The sequence below is a fragment of the Rhinolophus sinicus genome, linkage group LG04 (genome assembly GCF_036562045.2).
Source record: "Rhinolophus sinicus isolate RSC01 linkage group LG04, ASM3656204v1, whole genome shotgun sequence".
NCBI lineage: Eukaryota > Metazoa > Chordata > Mammalia > Chiroptera > Rhinolophidae > Rhinolophus > Rhinolophus sinicus.
The window spans coordinates 170,429,550-170,446,394 of NC_133754.1; the positions used below are offsets into that span (position 1 = coordinate 170,429,550).

Here is a 16,845-nt window from a genome sequence, read left to right on the forward strand (position 1 = left end):
CACAGTGTACAAGGCCTCATTTGTGCTTGGGAAGCATTTGACAGGTGGGTGTTTGACCCAACTTTGGGTATGTTGATCCCCTGGCCACCATCAGGGCCCAGTATAGCTCTTGAGTTAGGAGAAAAGGTAGCTTTATGCTTTGGTAACCTGGCTAATCATGTCCCATTACCTTCTCATAATATTGAACGCTCTCTCTAGCTGTTTAGGATGGCTGAAACTCATCAAAGCAAAGTGAAAGTTGTGAAATTCAGATGACATAGTTCCATTTTGAGAAAATCTTACGAACTTCTTTAAGAAAAACTTGAAATAGCTTGTTATATTTTTCTTTTTTGTATTTCAGATTCTTTCGCCATGCATAAATAATTTTCCTCTTGTTTCCAAAGAATTACCTAACTTTAACTTTTCATTTTTGGTGACCTGCTATCTTGGAGTGCATGGACAAGTTTCCAGTTTATTTGTAATGTGGGGTTCAGAGGAGGAAGCCAGCAAATAGTCTTCTTAGTGCAATTAATTCTCTGATTAATGAGGATGGGCATTATCAAACTTCACAAGTGATGGAATAGTTCACATGACACAGGAAAACCTTCTTTTCTAGTTTCGTTATGGGAAACAGGAGACTAGCAGGGTAATACCAAATACTGTTGGATATTTGCAAAACTTATGCACATTTTTATGTATGGACAGGTAAAACATAAAAGAAGAAGCAAAGATATATGACTAAATTGCAATGTTTCTTCTTCCTGTGTGTAAATGGGGTGGGATGTTTTCCCCCATGAGCCTCTGTTTTGTTTGGGAGGGTTTGAAGATCTGGGTCAATATAGCCTTTTTCAGAATTCCTTCTTAGACCTGAAAGCCCTAGGCTCTGCCTTCAAACAAATGCCCCTGGAGGAGAGAGTATGTTTGTGGCATTTTAATGTAGTAGTTTGGCCCTTCACAAATGTGTGAGCAGGGGAGCTTGAGTCATGAGAAACCAGTTACACATACAGAGCGCCCACTTACGCGTCCTCCTTCCAGGTGCCAGCAGATGTTGAGAAATGTCAGGATCGGATGGAATGTTTCAATGCTGATCTGAAAGCCGACATGGAGAGGTGGCAGAACAACAAGAGGCAGGACTTCCGGCAGCTGCTCATGGGAATGGCTGACAAGAATATCCAATATTATGAGAAGGTAATGAGCATGCTGACAAGACCACAGCCCTCTCATTAAGGAAGCATTTCCAGTAGCCAGAGCCTTTTGTAAGGGCCTGTCAGAAATCCAGGAGCAGGGATCCTGCCAGGCCCAGCTCCTTCCCTTATGTTATGTATTTATTCTTAGTAGCCCCTTCATGTCTTTGACCCGCTGTGCTAGATAGATGTGGTGCTGAGCTTGGGAGCAGAGATTCCCCAGGTGGCCACAGGGGTTTCACTTTCATTCACTGCTATGTCTGTGCCCTTTGGTCCTGACAGCTAACTGCTTCCCAGAGTCAATCAGGCCTTCATTGCAGGGATGCCCCCAGTTATCAAGGTTTTGGGGTTACTTTAATGCAGGCTTTGGGGTTACAGCTTAAAGTAATCACCTGTTGTGGTTCTACATACACGGGTATGTAGCCATGGATCACTTTGGTCATCTGACAAAGCCCTATAGACCCCTTAGCAAAATAATTTTTTTAAAGACTTTTATTAAAATGTGCCTAACATATAATATTATATTAGTATCAGGGATACACCATAGTTATTCAGCATTTATACTCCTAAAGAAGTGACCACCATAAGTCCAGCAACCATCTGACACTGTACCACGCTATCACAATGTTATTGACTAGGTTCTCTGTGCTGTACATTGCATCCCATGACTTATTTGTTTTATGCCTGGAAATTTTAACCTCTTATTCTCCTTTACCTTTTCCACCCTTTTTAAAATTTTTAATTACAATTGGCATTCAATATTGACTGTTTTTTATAAAAATAGACTTTAAAATATTTCTTTTAAATACTTTTAAAAAATGTACGTCGGATTATAAAGGAAAACTATTAAAAACAGTTTTTTTCATCAGTTCCCATACACCACAAACAGGATCACTGTCTTGGGGCCTTGCCTTGGCTTCTACGTACATTTGACAACTGCTTTCTGTGTACTTGCTGTGTGCAAGACATGGGCACACATTAATGAACAAAACAGCAGGACTCCTGCCATTAAGGAGCCCTCAGTCTACTCGTTAATCCAAGAATTGCACCATTTCATAGTGAGGTAAAGAACAGGAAACTAGGAGAAAATACTAGTGGGCATAATTACTGATGGAAGGGGGCAAATGCGGTGGGCAGGAAAGGCCAATCTGAGGAAATAACATTTAATCTGAGTCTCAGAGACAAAGACTTGAGGAACAAGTATTCTAGGCAAAGGAAGCAACATTATGCAAGGGTCCTAAGGTAGGAAAAAGCTTGAGCATTTGAGGACCAAAAGGAAAGCTGATGTGGCTTTGGTTTCCCATCACTGACATAGAAGGACCCTTCTGGATCCAACATGGCCTCGGGAGAGAGCCGGACCCAGAATGCCATGGCCCCTACCCTGGTCCTCTCACTGAAAACAAACTCCTTGAAGCTCCCCAGCCTTCCTTATGTAATGGAGGGTCAGAGTCTAGCTTCTTCTTTAACCTCAGAGTCACCAAAGAAGGGAAGCAGAGAGAACAATTTTACCACTCTTCTCCCTGGCTTGACCTAAGGATGCCTCGCCTCCCTCCTCCTCAGAATTCTTCTGAAATGACTCAGCACAAAGTCTTGCACTGCTTCTAAGAAAGGCCTTGTGTGATTCCTCTGTCTTGCCCATTTTGCCAAAGACTGCTCACAAGTAGTCATCTCTGCTAAGCAGGGTGCTCTTAGGGGAGAGTACCAGAGTCATCTAAGTTTCTTGGCCCCACACAAGGGTCTGCAATGAAAAGGGATTGGTGTAGAGGACAGAATATTTGTTTTTGGAATCATGAGCTCTGCCACTTGCAAGCTGTGTTGTCTTGGGCAACTTATTTAACCTCTCTGGGTCTCATTTTCCCCATCTATGAAGTGAGTGGGTGATAAATAACAATAATAATAATAATTCTACTTCATAGACTTGTGAGAACTAGTGATAATGAATGCAAAATACATAACAGTGTTTGCACATAATGAAACTCGGTAAATATAGAGTTCCCTCCATCATTTTCCCTTTTGGGAGATCCAGGAGTAGCCCATACGAGTGAATCTAAGGTAGGTGAGGAAGAGTGGGTTTTCCACCCCCTCAGTGTCCGGTGGCTGGCTCATTCCAATATGACCTACATCCTTATGCAAGCACCACCCTTACCTGGAGCCAGATCTCCATCCTAGCTGAGAACCTGGGGCCTCATCAAGGGTTTGCAGCCTGGTCTCTTTTCTGCTTTTTCTTTCAGTGGAAAAATTTCAGTGACTCCATTTCCACTCATTGGACATGAGCTGTGTGGACGTTTAGGCCTTGTAGAGACACTCCTGTCTTTGGTAGAGATAGGAGAGATGTATTCAAAACAAGCACTGTTACCTCCCTTGTTTCTAACACCTATGGATAATACATGTAGGTATCATTAGACAAAGTTGACCCAGCAGGATTGACAGCAAAAGGTAGATGAAGCAGAATTAATCGATGCTGATACTGTGTGCGTATGTTGTTGTTTCAGTGCCTCATGGCGTGGGAGTCGATCATTCCACTACTGCAGGAAAAACAAGAGGCCAAGTAAGTTCCTTCCTGGGACAGACTCTTCTACCTACACAGGGCATGGCGCCCCATACGGGAATGTCCCTGCAGTGCCAGAGAGGCGGCACTGAGAAAACCACAGAAACATCTCTTCACCTGTATTTCTTTCCCTTCGCCACCTTCCTTTGTCTGACATTTGTTTTCAATTAGTATTTATTCCCTGGTGGAGTCTGTAAGGCTATAATCATCTCTAAGCAAAAAAAAAGCATACCTCCGTGTTGTGAAGGAACCTAGGAAATGGAACACTACAAAGATTTGAAATTGAGGGACGAGACAACCCTCCGGTGACATTCTGACATCTCATTACAGTTTCCTGTTTTGGGACAGCGGAGTTGCCTGTTGTGGAAGAGAACCGGGTCCTGCTTTTCAGGGACACGAGAAAGGCATGACTAGAAGGCAGGTCTTGCTTTCCGTGGATACATGGCGGTTCTGGACCTGACCTCCGTGGGCATTGGCTTGTCTCAGCCTAGAAAGAGGTGTTGTCACCTCCGTGGGAAGTCCTTATTGTACAGTCGCCTGTAGCGGCGATTGCGGCATGCGGCCTGCCTGTGATGATTGACACCTGTGTTATGGTTTCTGGTTCGTATAAGACCGTTGTCTAAAAGTGTCCATGCTAGAGTGGCAAACCAGCGTCCTTGTCTTTATGCGATGTCTCGGGGAGCGGAGGGGGTAGTGCTCCCTGAACTTGTTTCTGATACTAGAATGCAGTAGTAGATTAGAAACTGTTCTTTTGTGTAAAATGAAAAAAAAGGTGCATTTTATTCTGTGAAGTTCTTCAGCGTTTTTCTCTGGCCCATTAAATGTCATCAGAGTAGTGTGAGGGGATATCTGTTGTCCTGAAGTCAGAGTCGCTCCCCAGTAGTTGAGATCATGGGGTAGATATCAAGCCCCGCCTCCCATGTCTGCTTTATGCAGTTGCCTTTACCTCACCCCAAATTCCTAGTTAAATGTTTCCTGTGGTGTCCACTGAATGTTTAAGCGACTTTGTGGTGAGAGGCTGGCATGTTGTTAGGACATAGTCGAGATTTTGTAAACTCCGTGTGCACGTCCTACATGAAGTGCTTTAACCCTTAATATTTCCTGGTCAGGAAGAAAAGTCAGCCTCTGGTCGAACCTTCAAGATGACAAGTGCAACAGTGAACTCTTTGCTTCTAGTTAAGCTAAAGTCTCAATTTGCAGCCAAATTCCTGGGGACTGCTGGCCACATCTAAAAATCTTTATTTCAAACTATTCCAGGTCTACTTTTCATATGAACACAAAACAAGCAGACAAAAAAAAAAAAAAAAAAAAGGATCTATCTTTCAACTCATTTTCTTCTTCTCCTGAAATGAAGCTACGTATGTCACGTTTGTGTTCTTTTGTCTGTGACTCATCCCTATAAAATTATAAATCTGAGTCTCAAATCAGCAGTGTTATTTTTTTCTTTAATGAAGCAGCTGTGCTGAGACACGGCTGCATGTGGAAGTTCGTCTGCAAACACCAGTCAGCGTGCAGCACGTGGAAATCACTTCACTCCACTTCTAATGGTAGAGTTGACCTTGGTCAGCTGCAGCTGTGACACTGCTGGGGCAGCAGTTGGACGGCACAGTTGGATGGTTCTGTTTCATCGTGTTTGAAAAAGTCAGTTTAAGTTATAATTTTTATATCCATTGGTACTTGCCTGCACTCTTAGACCCCATTCGTGCCAGTGTAAAATCCTTTGATGTGAATTTTCAGGTTGGTACAATTAGAAATGATTCATTGAAATAGAAGGGTCAGAACAGTCCATCTACCCTGAGTGGTGATTCCGTGTTTCATTCTACCTCTAAACCATCATGTTGGGGTGGGTGTGGATGCCCGGGTTTAACGTGACAGCTCATTGGTGGAATCAGGGTGTATATCTAATATTGGGTTGATGGCCCTCTATTGGTATTTGACAGAAGATACTAGACTGACCCAGCAACAAATGCTCATCTTTGGGAATGTGTGAAGCCTTGCTTTGTGGAATATGTGCTTTAAAAATGTTGCCCAGTGTAACACATACTTGGAAAGAACTATGGAAGGAGTTGCAAGACTAGGGTCTAGTCTGCTGCTAGTTGCTACATTCCTGTGTCAGGATTAGTTGCAAAAGAAGGCAGCCCTTCAAAAAATCGTCAGGTTCTTCGCTGGGACATATGGGGAAGGGAGTGAGGTCTATAGTCATTACCTTACGTTATTGGAGGCAGAAGACTGGCTCTGAATGGATTCGGGCCATCTTGGGATTCCGTCTTTCTCTATTTGTTTGGTCTCCATGTGATGTTCCTGTGCTTTAAGACAGCGGAGGGAACTGGAAAAAGGTAGACTGTCCTCCCACAAGGTAGATTGTCCTCCTACATGCCATTGATAACAGAGCGGAGAAAACCAGGGCACATTACAGACATCCTTGGAGAAATGGTCTAGGCTGGCATCTGATGAGGTGAGGCGCCTGGGCCAGAAGGAAAGGGGCAGTAGGCGGAGAAGGAGGCTCTCCAGCCCTTCCCACTCCCACGCCTCTTTTGGGCCCCTGAGGGTCAGCAGCCCCGAGCAGTCGCCTCTTCATCTCCATCAGCACAAGGGTGATTTCCTGTGAGAAGTGGAACCAGAGACTTCTGTGCCAAAGACGGCCTCATGGAGGCTTCGTCACCCCAGCCTTCTTGGCTCCACAAAGTCGCGGCGCTGAGATCACCAACCCCCGTCTTGTGTTTATTTTCCAGGAGGTTTTTGCTTGCAGACGCGCCTTACCTCAGGCAGACAGACCTGGACAGATTTTGAGGCGTGAGTGCGTGGCAGTGGAATGGAAAGTCATTCCTGTCAGCTGCCTCTGGGCCTGGGAAGTGAAAGGTTTCATTTACGCAGATTAAAAATACAGGCTAAGTAAAGCAGCAGAGAGAATTCCTAGAAACTGAGCCGACTTTAGAGAGCAAATAATGTTGAAGAGGGCAGTTGTGATTTGTAGCAGATAGGGACACTGCTCTTCCTTATCATGTGATGGATCTATAAGAAGATTCTAGGCTACTCTGCTCAAAGCAGGCAATCACTCCTCCTAATGGAGGAGGGAACACCTTACACAACCAGGTTTGGGGTTGGAATTTCTCCTTTAATAAGACTTAATAATGACTCCTGGTGAACTCAGGTAAGTGCAATTAGGGACGTGGTTGGCTCGTATTTCACTGTGCTGCTCCTTGAACTCACCGGACACCTTTCTTTAGCTGCAATCACAAAACCCAGCGCAACGCTGGGGATTATGGTGAATGTAACATAAGTTTGCCTTCATGCCAAATTTCAGCCACACATGGAGTGTGTTGTACATGTGGTTAAATTGAACGTTTTTTCTCATGAGGAAACTAAGGCGCACTTGCTGCTCATTTCTAGTGAGGCCGCCTTTTGTGATGGAGTGACAGGAAGTTCTGCTTCAGAGGAGGGCGTGATGGGCATGTGGTAGTCTGCAAGTGGAGTTTCTGTCTTAGGACGGTGTCAGCCCGAGAAACACCCAGAGTTTGTGTGACTTAGCCCTGCCAGTGATAGCATTGAAATCGCGGGCACCTGGTTCTGTTTTGATGCCATTCATGGGATTATAGGGTAGCCATTCTCTACACTCTATCCTGACCTGTGAGAGAAGATGGAGAGCAAGGTCCAGAGCAACCTCCTAGGTCTGTGTTGGCCTCACGTGTTTGGGTCTTGGGATGAGTTAGATCTGGGCTCTGGCTGCCTCGCAGGGTGCTTCCGCTCAGAAGGCGCACTGCTTGTGGTCAGGTCAGGGCACCCCAATTCTCGACCCCGTCTCCCCAGATGCCTACTTTAAAGGGCTGTGGACTCTGGGTAATCTAATTATAAGATTGGGATAACACTGCTTTGGCCATCCCCATTTAAAAAATGATGTTGGCAACATGGGTTTGTCTCTCACAAAAGTCCTCCAGATGGTGACAGATTGGACATGTCCTCTCACTGCTTATGTTTTCGCTATTCTGATGGCAGGTGGCATTTATCAGTAAATTTGAGGAAAATGTCATCCCCTGGGCCAGACTTACACATTGAGCTGGGTGTGATGGAGTTGTCTCATTCCTTGTGTGTTTTTTTTTTTTTTAATTCACTGAATAAAATAGACCCGATTTTGAATCAACCCATTCAATAGGTTTTTAGCTTTTTGTTTGAGAGATGTCTGGCCTCCCCATAGTTGCACAGATCAGAGCATCAGGGCTGACTGCATTAGAAAAGGTGGGGAGGGGCTGTATCTCAGGGGGTTTGACTGTTTTTTCTTAATCATATGGGTTTGCAATGCTTTCTGAGTATGGCTGTCTAATCCCTTCTATGATGGCAGAAAAATATGTTATCCAGGTGGTTTTTACTCTTATAGATAGCCTGTAAGTAAGTGCTTGGAAAAAATAACAAACCAGTAAGGTATTTGTCTCATATATAAACATTCTGTGTATTTAGCACTTGAAAATCCATGAGTCCGGACCTTTAAAAATGGCACAGAATGTTAAAATCCTAACTCTGCTTTGTGAGAATTTGTCAACACCCATTTTAATGCCTTACTCTTCAACTAGTGTTTTCTAGATTCTGGATAAAAAGAGGTTTTAGAAATGTAATCAGTTGTTCAGCTTGAATACTAGAGGTCTAACCCTGCAAGTCCTCAGTTCTCTTAAACAAGCAAGAAAGTGAGGTTCATAATTAAGGCTGCCTTTTGGGAGGAAAAAGCGTAAGTATTGCTATTGCCAAATGATATTTTTGATAACGTAAGGAAACACAGGGACCACAAAACCGTTTTTTGTTTCAAAGCGTGAAAGATTAATTTAGTGCCTTTTGGCACACTTTTGATTGTAGAGGAGATATGATATCAGCACGTAGATACAAAGCATGTAGATACGTGACAAATCACGTAGATACAAAGAACTCTATAGATTGTGACAATATGAAAGGTTTACCCTGATTCTACAGAACAACTTTTTAAGAGATACTGTGGGGGCTTCAGAGCAGTGTGTTTCAGAAAGAAATTCTCCACAGGTTGAAATGCCAAAAACATAAAACGTACTGTGTTGACTCACATAATTTAGTCCGTTTTAACAGAGCTTTTACTATTAAAACCACTGATTATTGCACATGCACCTCCCTCAGCATTGTCACCCTCTGACCATGTGATTCTGGGCTCCCTATAGGCAGGGTGAAAGCAGATAACACCTGTCAACACCCCTGTTTGACAGGCCGGTTCACAGTCACAGACCAACCTTCCAGCCACCAATAATACTAGAAAGGAGAAAGGGGGATTGCTTTTTCCTCAAGTGTGGAAATGAGGAGAGGAAAGTAGATTGCAAGCAACAATGTGAATCAGTATGCTAAAATGATGCCTGTGTCAGCTGGGCCTTCATCAAATAACAAACCAGCAGCCCTCAACAGTCAGCACCGGTCACCTGGACACCTCTGAGATTTGGGTCCTGTCCAGGAGATGCCCTGTCCATTTGTACTTCTGTGTACCTGCTCCCTTGGTGTCTGTGCATTGGGAATGCATTGAGAAATGATGTACACCTGATATATTCCCATGAAATAAACTGCCAGCAGACTTTCTAACTTGTATTTTAACTGTTGAAAAAGAGAGAAAATCTTTTGCTTAGGTCATGTCCAAATTATGGACTGTATTTCTTATTTTTAGAAATCATTCTTTACATTTAAAATTTTAAAAGAATAAAAACCTGCTGAGGTATTGATAAAGTCCTCAGTGTAGATGTGTTCTCTTCTCTCCATGCTGCCATTAAGCCAAATCAAAAGCTGTGAAAAAAAAAATGTGCTCGAGAATGTGTGTAGATGAGAAAGTGATTTATTTACAGATCAAAGTCTTTGTTTCATGAAGCTACCAAGTTTTAAAAAGGATGGCACCGTTCTTTTTCTTGTTATGGAACCCAGAGACTATAAAAAGAAAAAAGAGGAGTGTTTGTTGCAGTTTTGATGCTGGCACAAGGTTTTTGTCCACTTTTTTTTTTTTCATATATCTGTGTATAAAAAATTCTGTCTGTTGTTTACTATGGGATTAGTATTACATTTTGAGGTAAACAAAAGAATTTGTATTGCTTGATAAACTGTTAGCTTGTAAATTTAAAAAGTTTTCTTTACCTCAATTAACTTAAAGTAATGGACCAATAAACCTATAAAAGATGCTTTCTTTACCTTGAGTCATGTTCTCATTTGTACCCCTTTATTAAAGAAGAAAACATGCACGCCTCTTCTCTCTCTCTCTCTCTCTCTCTCTCTCTCTCTCTCTCTCTCTCTCTCTCTCTCAAGTTTGCCTGCAAGAATCAGGATACACAGAGCAACAGGAACAAAATATAATTGAACTATTTTTATTCATCCTCACTTCTTTATAAACTTATCTTCAATTTGCCAGCTCCTACATCTATAAGTTGGCACCAGTTTGGGGAAATGAAGAAACTACCTAGTGTCTGTACTTAACCATATCTGTAACCGTGATTGTCAGGCAGGCTGGCAGCCAGCCCAGCAAATTACATGAAGGGTTTCTTCCTACTCCATCCCATAGCAAAGCACAACATCATATTCTGGGTCAGAACCAGTCATTTCCTCATTTGTTTTTGATTGCTATAATGTTATGTAAAGCAAAAATGTCTGTAGCTCATTAGAGTGTTGCAGTGTGTTGCAAATTAAAGACCAGTGTGCTCTCTGTTAAGCTTGCTTAATGATGTCAAGGTACTGAAATGGACTTAAACTGGTGTTAAACTTGGCTTACTGATAATAGACATCATCAATATAAATCTGTAGTTATATAAAATGAGGCAGCAAGGTGGGATAAAAGGAAGATACTTGGATCAAGACTCAGCCTTTCCGTAAATCTCCCATGCAGGACAATTCCAAATAAGTTATGTAGATACTCCACCATAAAGAAGGAAGAGCATAACTCCCTACTCTTCCTACACTCCCTTAAATGTGGGCTGCACAGAGTGACTTTCTTCCAAAGAGTACAGTATGGAAAGAGGAAAAAAAGTGACTGAGCCGTAGAGAAACCTGACAAATACTACTTCAGCCAAGTGATCAAGGTCAACATCAAAAGGTAAGTCATGTTGACAGTACATATTCTTGATGATGAATATGGCACTTTACTGCTGTGATTTTCCTCCCCCAAGCCCATAAACCCAGTCTAATCATGAGTAAAACATGAAATTCCAATGGTGGAGCATCCTACCAAAATGCCTTACCAGACTCCTCAGGACTGTCAAGATCATCAAAAATGAGGAAAGTCTGATAAACTGTCATAACCAAGAGGAGACTAGGGAGACATAACAACAATGTAATGTGGTATCCTCGATGGAATCCTGGAAAGGAAAAAAGACATCAGTAAAAACTAAGGAGGAGACAAGCAAGATGGCGCAGTAGGTAAACGCTGTGCTTGCCTTCTCTCACAGCCACATCAAAATTACAACTAATCTACAAAACAATGATTATCAAGAATCGCCTAAAATCAAGCTCAACTGAAGCCTTTCAACTAAGGATGTGCAGAAGAAGCCACCTCCAGTCTGATAGGAAGGGCAGAGATGTGGACGGGCTGGTCCTATACCCATGTGTGACAATTAAAGAGTGGGAGGGATATTTCAGCTATGGAGGTCCCCTCACCCCCCAGAGAAGAGAGAGGTCTGAGCCCCACCCCTGCCCAGGGTTCCAGTGCTGGGGAAAGAAGTCCCCATAATTTCTGGCTGTGAAAACCAGCAGAGATTGTGACTGAGTGAGACTGAGAGTGGCTGCACGCCCAGGCGCTCTTCATAAAGGGACTGTGCACAGACTTACCCACCATTGGAATCACGCTCTGAGCTCCAGCGCTGGGCAACAGCTGGAGAGGGACATATGGTGGGGAACTGAGTTGTCTGGCTTGGGACGGGGGCTGCAGAGGAGGCTTTCTCCTGGATGGGGGAGCTGGTGGAGGCCATTGTTTCTTTGCTGAGCCCTTCCCATTCCCTGCGTGCAGATGCAGATAGCCACCATATCTGAGTCTCTTTTGTTGGTTCGCCACACCCTGGCAATTCAAGACCCCGCCCTGCCCAATTTTCGGTATACCCAGACCGCTTCCAGTGGCTTTTTCATGCAGACCGCCCACCTTGGCTCAAGCTGCAGACTTTCCTAGGGTCGCTCAAAGGTTCATGGAACCCAGACAAGCAGCATCTGACTTGAGCATGTCCTGTACCTCTGGCTGAGCTAAGCTGGCATTAGAGGCAGCCAGCCTTGGTTTGCAACTTGGCCTCTCAAGGTGCTTCCAAGCACAGCATGGATGGCAGCCATCTGCATATTTTTTTGTGGCTCCTGCTGGGTGGCTCCAGGTGGGGCATGGGCTGTGGCTGAACTTGACCTACAGTGGATCCCCTCTAATGTGGTCCTGGGGCTGGCTAGCTTCAAAATGAGCTGGAGCATTACTAGCCGCCTCCAAGTGCAATATACCCAAGGGGCAGATTGCGCAGGCACCAGAGTCCTGCTGAGGCAGATCCTGCTCTGTAGGTTCAGCGCCTGCACCACAATTCCTCCATTGTAGTCAAGGCCAGTCCTCACAACCAGTGAGCCCAAGGGTCAGTCCCTCCCATTGATGTGCAATTATTAACAAGGCTCAACTACAAGAGGAGGGCATATACAACCCACACAAGGGACACACCTGGAGCGCATGGCTCGGGTGACCAGGAAGACTGCGCCACTGAGCCCCACAGCACACCTACTACATAAGGCCACTCTACTAAGACCGGAAGACATAGCTGCCCTACTTAATACACAGAAACCAACACAGGGATGCAGCCAAAATTGGGAGACAAAGAAACATGTCCCAAATAAAAGAACAAAACAAAGCTCCAGTAAGAGAACTAAATGAAATGGAGATAAGTGATCTATCAGATGCAGAGTTCTAAACACTGGTTATAAGAATTCTCAATGAGCTCAGGGAGAACTTCAACAGAGAGATAGGAAGCGTGAAAATGGAGATGGAAAACATGAAAAAGAACCAGTCAGAAATAAAGGGTACAGTAAAGGAAATGAAGAATATATTACAGGGAATCAACAGTAGAGTAGATGAAGCAGAGGATCCAACTAGTGGTGTAAAAGATAAGGTAGCAGAAAGCATCCAACCAGAACAGCAAAAAGAAAAAAAGAATCCCCAAAATTGAGAGTTTAAGGGGCCTCCGGGACAATATCAAGCATACCAACATTCACATTATAGGACGTACCAGAAGGAGAAGAGAGAGCAAGGTATTGAAAACCTATTTGAAGAAATAGTGGCAGGAAACTTCCTTAACCTGGTAAAGGAACTAGACATACAAGCCCAGAAAGCACAGAGAGTCCCAAACAAGATAAACCCAAAGAGGCCAACACCAAGACACATCATAATTAAAATGCCAAAAGTTAAAGACAAAGAGAATCTTAAAAGCAGCAAGAGAAAAGCAATTAGTTACTTAGAAGGGAGCCCCCATAAGACTGGAGGATGATTTCTCAACAGAGACTTTGCAGGCAAGAAGGGAGTGGCAAGAAATATTCCAAGTAATGAAAAGCAATGACATACAACCAAGGTTATTCTACCCAGCAAAGCTATCATTTAGAATTGAAGGACAGATAAGGAGTTACCCAGATAAGAAAAAGCTGAAAGGGTTCATCACTACCAAACCAGTATTACAAGGAATCTTAGAGGGACCCCTTTAAGATGGGAGGGGTTTAAGGATGGGTGAAAGGGGAAGGGATTAAGAAGTACAAATTTGTTGTTACACAATAGTCATGAGAATGTAGGGTATAGCATAATGAATATAATCAATAATATTGTATTATAATAATTAGGTATGGTGCCAGATACATACTAGATCTATCAGGGTGATAGAAGGGAATGGGGTTCGGGGCAGGGTGAAAAAGGTGAAGGCATTAAGAAATACAAATTGGTTGTTAATACAGTATGGGGAATATAATCAATGTTGTAAGGATCATGTAAGGTGCTAGATGGGCACTGGACTTATCAGGTGGATCATTTCATAGACTGTCCAATGTGCTATACCCCTGAAGCTGAAGTAGAATAATATTGAATGTCAACTACCACTAAGTATATAGGTATATATAGTCACAGGATGTGGAGCACAACATAGGGAAGATAGTGGTATTGTAGCAACTATGTAAGTTGTCAGAGGGGTAGTAGCTTGGGGGTAGGTTATCACTTTATGAGGGATTTAAATGTGTAACTATTACGTTACTTTGTACACCAGAAACTGATAAAAAAAAAACTGAAAAAAACTAAGGAGATATGAATAAACTATGATGGTTAATAATGTATCAATGTTACTTCACTAATTGTACCATATTATGATATTAATAGGGCAAACTGTGCAGAGGATATAGGGGAACTCTCTCTTCTGGTGCTTAATTTCTCTGTAAATCTAAAGCTGTTCTAAACAGTAAAGTCTAGCAATAAAAAATTTAAAAAGTAGACACTTAGTCCTAAAAATATGTGCATGTATAATTTCATACATATTCTAAATCAGGTCTGAATTTATAATGACAGAAGCAGGTTAGTGGTTGTCTAGGGTTAGATAGGGAGTGTCAGGCAAGGGAGGGGATAGGAATAGGCATTAGGGATTAAAAAGTGGCATGAGAAAAACTTCTGGAGGAAAAGGGTATACTTATCGTCTTATTTGTGGTGATGGCTTCACTGGTATATACATATGTCAAAACAACAAAATGTACATTTTAAATATATGCAGCTTATTGTATGACGACTATACCATAAAGTTTTTTCAAAGTATAAACAAACAAACAAAAAAGAGCCTTTCCACTTACTATGTGGCTTTAGGCAAGTCACATCTCTCTGAACTCTAGTCTTACGATCTTTGAAATGAAAACGTGCATTCCCTGAATGGTTGCTTATAGGACTAGCAATAATGTATACAAAGCACCCAAGTGTGTGTCGGGCACTCATTATATGATAGCCCTTATGGGAAGACTCTTTCTATTACTTGTTTAGATATGGCCAACTTAAATGTTAAGGTTATTCCCATAACAATCCTTCCTGTATGCTTTGCCATTGAAAATTAAAAAGCAGGATACACCTTTTTTTAATTGTTTCATTTTAAAGAAGATAATGGAGATAGTATGCTGGGGGATTGTAGGCAGACTAAAGGCCTGGGGAATAGATGGGAATACATTGCAAAAGTGGCAAGAAGCAATAGGAAGATTGATTTAAGAGATTTCTGTGGTGAAGGGGAGTCAGAGAAGTCTTGGAGACTTCCAGCCTGGGAGTTGGAAAGTCAATCAGGAGAAAAATATAAAAGATGGAGTGAGTTTAGATGATGCAGTGGGACAAGAAGAATTTGGTTTGGATTTATGTTTGAGGAAATCCATGTGGAGGTGTTGAACTATATTGTTGGAAAGAGAGTTCTGGAGTCCACGGGAGTAAACTAGATTACATGGGAAGAGAACCAAGGACGTGGCTTTCGGGGCCTTAAGAATTCAGGGTGGAGGAAAAGGAGGAGGGGGCTCAGGGAAAGATTTTAAGGAGAAAAAGCCAGGACCATAGATTAGAACAGTGGTTCTTAAGCGCGAGGGCTTGTGAAAACCCCAGCTGCTGGGTCCCACCCTTAGAGTTTGATTCTGCTGGGGCCCAAGAATTTGCATTTCTAACAGGTTCACTGGTCCAGGAACCACACTTGGAGAACCCCTAGGTTAGAACATCTGTTAGAAGAAGTGGTGACCTTGGAGAGTAAAAAATGTTTGAAACAGCTACCCTAGTGACAGGTGGGATTGAAAAGGAGCCAGTACTAGGGTTTTGAGCGCCCAACTTAAAGGTTAAAACCCACAAGTTTGTGGCAGGGTCAATGAGGACAAGCAAGGACATTTTTCTAGATGTTGAGAGCAAGCTTTTCAAGAGCACGAATGAAGAGGCCAGTGATTAGATTCATTCAGGCTGGGGAACTGGTCAGGAACTGGGCTGGGAGGCAAGGAGTCAAGAGAAATGAGCATACTGATGAGAGTTTCGATAAGAGCATGGCCTTGAGCTTATCTTGGCCATGGCACCTTCTGGATTTATGTTACTTGTCTGAGTGAGGGGCTCTACCTTCTTCCTAATTGCCTGAAACCCAAATCTGAGTCATTCTTGCCTCCATCAACTTAACCTCTCCCGTCCATCCATCACCAGTCGCTGATGACCTCTAGCTTCCAAACATTACTCCAAGTGCACCTACTTTTCTCCATCCTCATAGCTTCTTCCCCAATGTCAGTCCCCCATCATCCTTCACCTGGGTTACTGGAGGGGTCTCTTGTCTCCTTTCTGCAAGGCTTGCTCCTTCCTCTACCAGTTTATCCTCAGTGCTGCCAGAGTGCTCTATCTTAAGATACGGAGGTAAGCATTCCATGTTCCTGCTTAAAACCTTTCAATAGCTACCCCCATTCCTCTAGAGAGAAACTTTTTCTAAAGGCTCAGTTTTACATCGTTCCTCCTGACCACCCCAGTCTCATCTCTCAGTTCCATCCTCCAGATACCTCTCCCTCTCACCTTCCCTGTTTGCTCCCCTCACATTGAATTCCTTTATCTTCTGAAATTCTCACCTCTGCACCTTCCCAAATGTTGTTCCGTCTGCCTGAAATGTCCAACTTCTGGCCTTGGTAACTCCTTATCCTGTCAGTCTTAATCATATGCCACTGCTGAGAAGCCCTCCCTCTCTCCTAAATCTGGATTACATGCTCCCTTATATTAGCATTGATTGTACGACACACCAGTGCCTGCTGTTCCGTCTGCTCCACCCACTGGACAATACACTCTGTTAGGGCAGGAGCAGTCATCTCCTCACTACACCTCAGCACCTAGCATGGTGCTGGCACCTAAGTATATGTGCCAATAAACTTTTGTTCATGTCCTGCAAGAGAATCAGAGATACAGACCTTCTGAGCCCAAATGCTCTGAGATTTAAATGCATTCTCTAGCTTTGAGTTTTACCCCAGGATAAAATGCCATGTCTGTCGTTATAGAGGGAATCTTACCTGGGAAAGAATGAGTCACACACATACTATGAATGTTGATTTTACTAGGAGGTGAGTCTGCTAGTTTTACGTATGTATGTAAAATAGGCAGTAAAAATACCTCAAAATAAAATGGGTCTTAGCATATTTCCT

General features: G+C 43.1%; 1 protein-coding gene across 9 annotated transcripts in view; it reads left to right on the plus strand.

Annotated features, from left to right (window-relative positions):
- Positions 1–16,845, plus strand: part of SNX30 (sorting nexin family member 30) — a 179,963-nt gene that overhangs the window by 105,249 nt on the left and 57,869 nt on the right. For 3 of the 9 annotated variants that reach the window (XM_074330844.1, XM_019749538.2, XM_019749539.2), the window contains exons 8-10: positions 1,015–1,167; positions 3,656–3,711; positions 4,042–9,887. In XM_074330844.1, the coding sequence (XP_074186945.1) occupies positions 1,015–1,167; positions 3,656–3,711; positions 4,042–4,171 (339 nt within the window). In that variant the 3' untranslated portion in view covers positions 4,172–9,887. Of the gene's footprint in view, positions 1–1,014; positions 1,168–3,655; positions 9,888–16,845 lie in introns of those variants that run through there. The other 6 variants (XR_012495894.1, XM_074330841.1, XR_012495895.1 and 3 more) reach the window with 4 other exon arrangements.